Raw genomic sequence first — 9,046 nt, 5'->3', positions numbered from 1 at the left:
TGTGTGTGTGTGTGTGTGTGTGTGTGTGTGTGTGTGTGTGCGTGTGTGTGCGTGCGACGGAGATCAGAGGACATCCTGTAGGAGTAAGCTCTCTCCCTCTACCATGTGGTTCCTAGGAGTTGAACTCAGGTCATCAGGCTTGGTGGACGGTATCTCTACCCACTGAGATGACTTGCCGGTCTTACAAGAATCAATAACTCTTGATGTCTTTGAGGCTAGTAGCCCTGTCCTATGCCATGTAGTGTATGACAAGGGACATGTTTCACTTTGGTGTCCATGGGACTAGATATCACTTGAAATGTATACTGTTAGGCCAGATAAACACAGTGTTCAGTATACACATGGTGGGAGAATAAACAACAACATGGCCATCCTCTCTGAATTACTCAGAAATTTCTTTAAAAGTCTTTAATTGTCACGTCTTTCAACAATCCAAGATCAGCATCCTAATGCTTAATCCAGTGAATTCCACAACACACAGAGTTATACCTACTAAAGAGAGGCCAGAACAGCAAAGGGACATTCTATATGTATGGCCCTTACTTTCTCCCAGTGACTTAGTAAGGTTTGGTATGGCAATCTGTCTTGCCACTGAGGGCATGGGTGTGGGAAAGCTTTTGGTACAGGTTCACTGATGGTGGTTCACTGCTCCATGGTGACCTAGACACTTTCCCTATAATCCCATGCCAGCCCCTGCAGGGGCTGCTGTCCTACCCTGGAAGGGATGACTGCTAATATCATTGTGGAAACTCAGGCCTGGAGACATGGTGACAGGTTCATGTTCTGAGTGGAGGAGGACCAAGCCTCCATTTTCCCAGATGATCTGAAGTCAGTTAGCCAGTGACTCTATGACCCCACCTTCAGCAGACTCTGGGGTTCCCTAAGGCACAAGTCCTCTCACATTGTTCATAACCTGGAACCGCAAAGATTTTTCTAGTCTCAATATCAGCGTGTATACCCACAGGCTGGGGAGAACGGCTCAACTGACAAAATGCATGTTGTGTGAGCATAAGGGCCTGACTAGCTCCATATCTAACATACATGTTAAAAGCCTGGCAGAGCAGCGAGGCTCTGTGATCTCAAAGCTGGGGAGATGAAGACAAGGCCAATCTCTGGGGTTCACTAGCAAGCCAGCCTAGTCAAACCATGAGCTCCAGGGACAGAGATGGTGTCTCAGAAACCTGTGTGGAGAGTGATTTTTCCCAGAACTGTGAAGAAGCCCACAAGTGAGGCCCTGGGTACCAAGAGGCCCGTGCGGATGGGTAGCTTGTGGATCCAGTAGGCATGAGCTTGTAGGATTAGGCGGGACCCACTGGGTTTCAGTATCACCCACAGAAGCGTGAGCTGATCCACGGGAGGTGTGCTTCCGCCATGCCTCATTGGTACTGGATCCACTACTCCCAAAGGGCTATCTTCTTCCCATAGTTTCCCCCTCACAATGAGTGGATTGATGTATCCTTACCCTTTCCAGGTTGTGCCTCGGCCTTCAGCTTCATGTGAAGTACTGGAAGACCAAGACACAGAACAAGGTGAAATCCATAATGCAGGTGTTTCCACATGAAGGCCTTCCCCCCACCAACCTGGGCCATTCTCTCTCCCTCAAGCTACCCCTTAACTGGACTTGAACTGGAGAAAGCCCATTATAGCTAATCCTGAGAGATACTTCCCGTGGGGTCTTTTCCCCCAGGAAACGATGTGTCAGTATATGAGGGGACCTCAAGATTGTCCGTCAGACAGCAAAGGATTCCTCCAGCAGAGGCTGGCTGGAAATGGAAGTGGCTTGGGGTCACAGTGAGCTAGTGGCTGGCCCTCTCGGCCCTATAACGAATCCTCTACGATGCACCACCTCTCAGGGGCTGCATGGGTCCAAGAAGCAAGCCATTCTTCTGGTTGGAGGATTCACTAAGATCCCATGGTGGTAAAACCTACTACATCCTTGCCCACTATCAGGTGCCAGCCAGGAAAAGAATTCAGTGTCTGGCTTTTAAAGCTGAGAGCAAGGGACAGAGGCTGTGAAGGCAGGGGTGGGGGAGGAGAAAGGAGGGGGCTGGGCAACAGCACACTAGCAACACCTGTCTGGAAAGCTTGCCTGTCGGTGGTGTTCTCACAAAGCTGCTGCACTACAGCCCTTTCCCACTCTCTTCCTCCCTTTCAGGCATGTGGAGAGGTCAGAACTGTTTGTCACCAGCGGTGTAGGCTTTGACTGGGCCTCCCCATCTCTAGCGGGGTACAGCTTCTGTCCTGGCTGGCTGCCTGAGCATTGCTTCCCTGTCTCGGCTTCTGAACTTTGAGCCTAAGCTGACATCACGAAAACAGAAACGGTTCTGAGGAAAAGGCAAACAATCAACACATCCTGTATGTTTTCCCCACGCTTGACCTCTGGCTTCACTACCCCACATTGCCTCCTTTATGCAAAACAGGAGGCTGGGGAGAGAGAGCCCGGAAAGAAAGTCCAGGAGTGTCTGCTGTAGCCAAAGGAGATAAGCAAGATGGAGTCGCTGGAGCCAACATACCAGCCTCCCTGGGGTCCTACAGGCTGCAGCCTTCCTGCTCCTCGAGGTCACCTGCAGGGTCCTCTTCTTCTCAGCTCTCTACTCTGAACTCCACCCCACTCCAGTACTGGGAGTGCCAACTGGGTGGGGTCCTCCATGTTGACTGAATGTATGCCCAACCTGGTGAGAGCACACAGAGGCCGCCAGGACTTCAATGTTGGGGAGCTTTGGGGAAATTCATCATCTTGGTTCCGGGACTGATTCACTGAGACAGTCAACAAACACTGAGTTCCTTGTGGAGATAGAGGGAATGAATTCCCATCTTCCTGCAGCCCCTTCTAAGGAACATCAGGATAGGGATGTAGAGGGAGACCCCAGGCAACTTGGGGATCCTTCACCATGCTTGTGGCTCACTGAACAGCCCACCCCAGCCTCTCAGCTCCTGGGATGTGTGAGAAGCCACAGCTTGGAAGCTGAGGGCTGGACATGAACATAGGATGATCCTCTGAGCTGCTATCTTAGGGTTTTGTTTTTATTTCAAACACTCTCTCACTAGGCTAGCCTTAAACATGATCCTCCCTCAGTGCAAGCCCTGGAACTACAGGCGAGCACCAAGTCTTCTCTGAACTGCGTTTGGGAACAGCCCACCCACTCTTCAGAGTTTTACAGGCATCATAAAGCCCAACTGAAGCCAGAAAATGGAAGTGTTAAGACCAGCTTAGCCGATCTACTGCAAGCACAGTTTTAGGCCAACTGACACATCTTTGCTCTTCATGACTCAACCTTGCTGTCTGTGCTTCCTGTAGCTCCCAAATCCTGTTGTCCCCTCTCATTGGGACACAACCAGAAGAAAAGTAGTTATTTGTAAATTTAACAGAGAAACCTGTGCCTGCCTGAGAGTTCTCAGAAATCTTCCCAAGTGAGGGGCTTGTCTCATTCCTATTAGAGGAACTCTGGGCATCCCCATGCTGGGAGGAGTCTTCAGAGAGGGCAAGCGATCAGTCTGGTGCTAACTAAATAGGACGGAGAGAAGGAAGAGCAAGCCAGCAGGAATGCAGGGCTGCCGAGAGTGTGTGGACAGAATTCTGTGAATCTGCCTCCTGCAGGAGCAAGAGAAGAAAAGGGTTGTGCCACTTTGCCTGAATTACTTTCTCTACCTGCAAGATACTCATACATTTGCTACTTCAGTTTCTAGAAGTCTGTGAGATTGTATTTCATATAGAAAATGTCCCCTGCTAAAGCTCTGCGATTCTTCCTTGTGTGAACTGGGCAGCATAAGTCTACTCCAGAAACAGGCATCAACCACAGCAGGAGTCCAACACCAGAGACAGAATTTATTTTGCAAAGCAGTCTGAAAAATCTCCGGAAGATTTTCAGCCGTTCTCTATCCACAGCCGAAGAGGTGGGATAAAATCTGCAGCCCAAGTTACAACACAGTTTCTGTGTACTCATTCTGAATTAGTTTAAGATCACAAAGGGAGTAATTGGACCCAAATCTTATACAGAAAAGGCCTAGGATGAAAAGTTCTGTGATGCCCACCCAACAGCTACCACCAGCCTTACACAGTTATGAGAAGGGGAACATTTTCAGAAAACCCAAACTGAGTGGAATGGGGGTAATAATCACCTGGGAGGGAATTCTAATCCCCCAGTAAGGAACCCAAGCCTCTGTACTAATTAGGCCGAATTTAAAATCTCTAGGCAGATGTCTCCTGGTTGCATAGCAACTGGCACTGCTCCTTGCCGTGAATGAGCAGTGTTGGAAGGTGGTCCTCCACTTTACAAATGTAATGATAGAATTCTCAGGCATTGAGGAAGAGGTGGTCCTTGGGCAGAGGTGAATGCTCTTGGTATGTAAGCCAGTGCAGCTCATATAGAATTTGTTTCATTCTTTTGATTAGTTTTTATCCAGAAGGCAAGTATCCTTTCTTATCCTTTTATCATCAAACCAAATAACACTTGGCTTGACCACACCGTTCTCTGAACTCAACAAATGACAATCATTTATTGAGATTGAAGACCAGCTATGGGGCCATTTCCATCTTAAAATCCATTCTTCCTAAGTCAGCTCCACCCCCTAGCCTACAAGTCCCCCGAAGTATCACTACTTCTGTCTTTAAGGCACACTGACTCCCCTAGGCTCTCTGTTTATTATGAGTTAATTATTTCTACCATTCAAAAATTAGTTCTGAATCAAGCACCCCCGCTTCCTAGCTATTTAGCCCTTAGATTCTGAGAGGGTGGGTTGAGGACACCAATAAATTCATTTTAGGGGTTCTGGTCATTGGGGTCACACTTGATCATAACTTTCAGCCCCACTCCCTTTTTGGTTGTTTCAAAGGCTTCTACAGCCTTCTCCAGAGGAAATCTATGGGTAACTAAAGGCTTTACATTCAACGTCTTCGATGCAAGCATGGAAATCGCCATTGGCCACCTGTAAGAGATCGTAAGCATTTCATTCACCTTCAGGGGAAAAGTCAGGTCCCCAAAACCACCAATCCCAGAAACTGCTCAGTCACATTTATTTCTAGCATGGTCCTTGTACAAGGTCAGCTCCATAGTGACAGAAGGTCTGTGGCTTGTCATCTGCAGGTACAGAGACTTTCAGTTGCCATATCCAAGCCTCCAACCCTTTGTTCTGCAGTTTAGGCCATGAAACCTAGACGTTCTTTGCCAAGAAGGACCGAGTGATACTATAGAGGCCAGTGTGAAAAGGCAGTAAATGGGGAGGTGGCCAGGAACAGGCCGAGATAACCCATTCGCACAGATTAGCAGCCCAGCTTGGCAAAGGCGAATGCAAAGTGGGCGCTCTGCTGAGAACATGGAGGGATAAGCTGGGCGTATGTATGAGGCACCGCTATGCTCCAGTCAGAGCATCCTTGCTGCACACAGTGGGGAGCAGTAGGATATGGATAGGGTGGGTGAAAAGCAGCTCTACCCCCAAAGAGACCCCTGATTCCCTTTAAAGGAGAGGAAGGGAAGTCTGGCTGTAGTAGGGAGGGAGGAGGGCTTAGGTGATGAGTGGCAGACCCAAACCCCCTCCCTGTCTGCTCCTCCCTCTGAGGAAGAAGTACATGTTTTCTCTTAGCAGTCCTATCATATCGGGTGCTGGCAGTGTGGTCAGGGAGTGCCTCTCATAAATAAACAGGCAGAGACTCCTGGTCTCAGAGGTTGCATGGGACCTGCCTTGACCATGCTGGCTGCTGGTCACCTTGGATCACCCTCAGCATACTCACGTGTTGCAGTACCGAAACACACCCTTGATATCCACTTCCCGTATGGCTGCATGCATTAGGGGTAAATTGACCATCTCAGAGCCCATTCCCACAATCACCAAGGTCCCACCAGAGTGAGTGGCCTAGAGAAGAAATAAAACAAGAGAACTCAGGATATACAGGAAGTCCAGAGAACGTGATTCTTGCTACACTACTAAACTCTTCAACATGCCACCCAAACCCAAGAGTGGCAGGGTATGCAGAAGTGTAAGGGTGACTAATGGAGACACCAGGAGCAGTCAGTATCGGCTGGGCATGGTGGCATATACTGCAAACCCAGCACCAAGGAGGCTAATGCAAGAGGATTGCTGACCATCCAAGGCCAGTGTGCCTACAGAGTGGGGGCCAAGTCAGTCAGAGTTACATAATGAGATCCCACATCTCAAAAATAATCAAAATGAAAATAAGAAACCACCCTCTGAACTCATCAGTAGTGAGAAAACTGCAGCTGTCACACAAACAGGCTGTGGATCCTGTGCTCTAAAAACTTCACCCACAGAGGCAGGCAGGAGGCATTTGTTCTACACCTCAAAGGCATTGAGCAGAATGGATCTGTCCTTCCTAAATATTTGTCTGGAAATCCAGCACTCTGCTAATGTCATGAAATTAGACTCCAGGGAGCCACTCCCTTCTTGAAGCATGTCAGACGAGGGAGAGTATCTCCTGGCAATTTCTATGTGATGCTGTGTAAGTACAGTGCTGGCCTGTGGCATCTGCAGGAAAATGAGCAATTAGTCTTGCAAAATTTCAGTGGTAGCCAGACATGGCAGCGGCACTTACACCTGACCATTCTGAGAGATACAAAACAGAGCGACAGGAAGGCACACAGCCAGCCCCTCTGAAGGGAGGGGTAGGAAATGTCATGGAGAGAGGCCTGCAGTACCCAGAGGAGAGGTGGTACTCCAGGGTGCAGCACTGTGAGGCCACTCCTGTTGCTAAAACCTCTGAGCAGCCAACTTGGCCTTTCAGCTAGCACCTCATGGCTAACAATCACAGGGCTTGGTATCATTGTGTATGCAGTTTTTGGCTGCTTTATGCTTTCAATGAAGTGCAGAATTGCTTATAAACAACCCAGGAATAGACATGTAATGGAAAAAGCATCCCTGTCTCCACTGGAGATGGGCAGGAGGTCAAAGCTGTGGGTTGAGTCACAGTAAACTCTTAAATAACAGCTTTTCCAGAGAAATGCTTTCCCCTTGGGAGTTGCCCTCTCTGACAATGAGGAGGAACGTGCTGGCTATTCCAAGTAGCAGGGGCCAGCAATATGCAGCCACAGGCCAAGGAATGCTCAGATTACTTGACTACTCTGGGTATGGTCAATATACCATGAGATGACATCCGTTCTACCCAAGGGCATCTACCACATCACACAGACAGCATCCAGTCACCTCCCTGACAGGAAGGTGATGCTCAGCTGTGCCCATATTTGGTGCTCATTGGCAGTATGACCACACCTTCTAAAGTCCATGTTACTCATGATGGCTCCATGTCAGAGAGACATCACCTCATGCCTGGGAAGTCCCTCAGGTCATAGCCACATCTACACCATTCCAGGTAGTCTGGCAACTGGCCTAGGCTACCAACTACTGGAGGTGACATCTGTTCCCAAGTATCAGGGCAGAGAGGAAGAACAGTTACATCCATCAAGTTTCATTGCCCCTCTGTGGTATGGTATCACCTGAAGATAGTAGATATACCTTCTTCTCTCTCATCACCTGCAATGTGTCTAACACAGAGCCTGGCACCCAGGAGGTGCCACTCACAGACTCATCATCTTGCACAGTTTTGGGATCAATTTGCCTTTCCCCACATGGAGACCACTGGCTATGAGAGTGGAACAGAAGACGGGTTGATTCTAACAGAAACTCAGGACAGGACCAAGTGATACTTGCTTATCCTTCCTGCCACCTCCTTGCCCTCTGTGACACTAAGCATCTTGACAGGAGGAAACACAGCTCTACAAGAGTTCCAGGCTGGAGGGCGTACCATAGCTAGAGATGTTAGCCTTCTGTCTCACGTGCTGCAAAGTGCCCTGGGCATGAGCTAGCTATGACTCAGAAGGAAAAGAGAAGCCCGTGGCCCTGTGGGAAGCAGTCTAGGAGGCAGAGGCAGGAGCTCCTCCCAGATCAGGCCCTCCCATCCTAGCACAGTTGTTTGTTCAATCCTTCCCATCCAGTGGGCTCGGCAGAGCTGGGATTGACTCTTGACTCAAACCTGGGGACTTGGAAGAGGTTCCCGGACTCTCTCACTGTAACGTGTTAACTGGATTTAGACCTAAGGTGCAGAGGCATTGTGCTTACAAAACGCCCAGCAGAGGACTGGCATACAGGAGGCTTGTTTTTCCTCTTTTCCTTGTACTTTGCTCTGTCCATGCCACACCCTCCCCCACCCCAGCTCCTTCTCTGTTTCCCAGAAGTTGCTGGAGGGGTGGAACCTTGGGGGTGAATCAGGTATGGGCAGCTTATCGGCTCCTCCTTCTGGAAGATAGCACCCCACTTACCAGTTTTAGCCTTGAAAACTCATCTCACCTTGGCGACTAGCTGAATCACTAGCTGTTGTGTTGTTATGTATCAATGACTCAAAGACGAGTTTTCCTCAATAAAACAATACAGGAACTTCCTACTCTACTAAGGCATGGTCTGCTGTTTGTCCTGCTAATGGTCTTGTCGAAAGCAGGCTTTACAGGTACTGGAGCAATGCTAAAGGTAGCCCCATCCTGAAAGGGCATCACGTGTCTGTTTTTCACAATTGAACCTCATTAGGACTCAATGAAGGCTCAAAGCAAGTTCACACAAAAGGCAAGAGAACAAAATGCAGAGGTGTTAGCTGATTGGGGGGTCACACAACAGCCCAATGGAGCTTGATGGCAGATCTCCTCATTACTGCTCTCCTTACTACTTTGTACCACCTCTGCCCCCACGTTGCACAGCAGCAAGCTGCCCTCAGATCACTCACATAGATGCCTGTCTGGATGGAGGATTCCGCTCCTGTGCATTCAATAGTGACTTCTGGTTTGCTCCCTAGCATGCTTTCCACTTTATTGGCAATTTCCCGAGGAGACTCTTTGGTAACCTGGAGGGTGAAATCAGCTCCAACTTCCTTGGCTTTGGCCAACCGAGAGGAAGATAGGTCTAAAGGAAAACAGAAGTTAGTTCAAGCCGGGCGGTGGTGGCGCACACCTTTAATCCCACCACTCGGGAGGCAGAGGCAGGCGGATCTCTGTGAGTTTGAGACCAGCCTGGTCTACAGAGCTAGTTCCAGGACAGGCTCCAAAACCAC

At 49.1% G+C, this 9,046-nt stretch overlaps 1 protein-coding gene across 1 annotated transcript in view; it reads right to left on the bottom strand.

Annotated features, from left to right (window-relative positions):
• Positions 1-3,806: 3,806 nt before the first annotated feature.
• The window catches only part of Sord (sorbitol dehydrogenase), a 31,511-nt gene continuing 26,271 nt past the window's right edge, over positions 3,807-9,046 (bottom strand). The window contains exons 7-9 of the mRNA XM_005364367.3: positions 8,723-8,898; positions 5,729-5,850; positions 3,807-4,926 (exon numbers count right to left, since the gene is read on the bottom strand). Coding sequence (XP_005364424.1) covers positions 4,761-4,926; positions 5,729-5,850; positions 8,723-8,898 — 464 coding nt within the window. The 3' untranslated portion in view covers positions 3,807-4,760. The remainder of the gene's footprint in view (positions 4,927-5,728; positions 5,851-8,722; positions 8,899-9,046) is intronic.

This window comes from Microtus ochrogaster (assembly GCF_000317375.1).
Source record: "Microtus ochrogaster isolate Prairie Vole_2 chromosome 14 unlocalized genomic scaffold, MicOch1.0 chr14_random_1, whole genome shotgun sequence".
Taxonomy (NCBI): Eukaryota; Metazoa; Chordata; class Mammalia; order Rodentia; family Cricetidae; genus Microtus; species Microtus ochrogaster.
The sequence above is the reverse complement of the archived record's forward strand: the minus strand, read 5'-3'. Positions and strand labels throughout refer to the sequence as shown.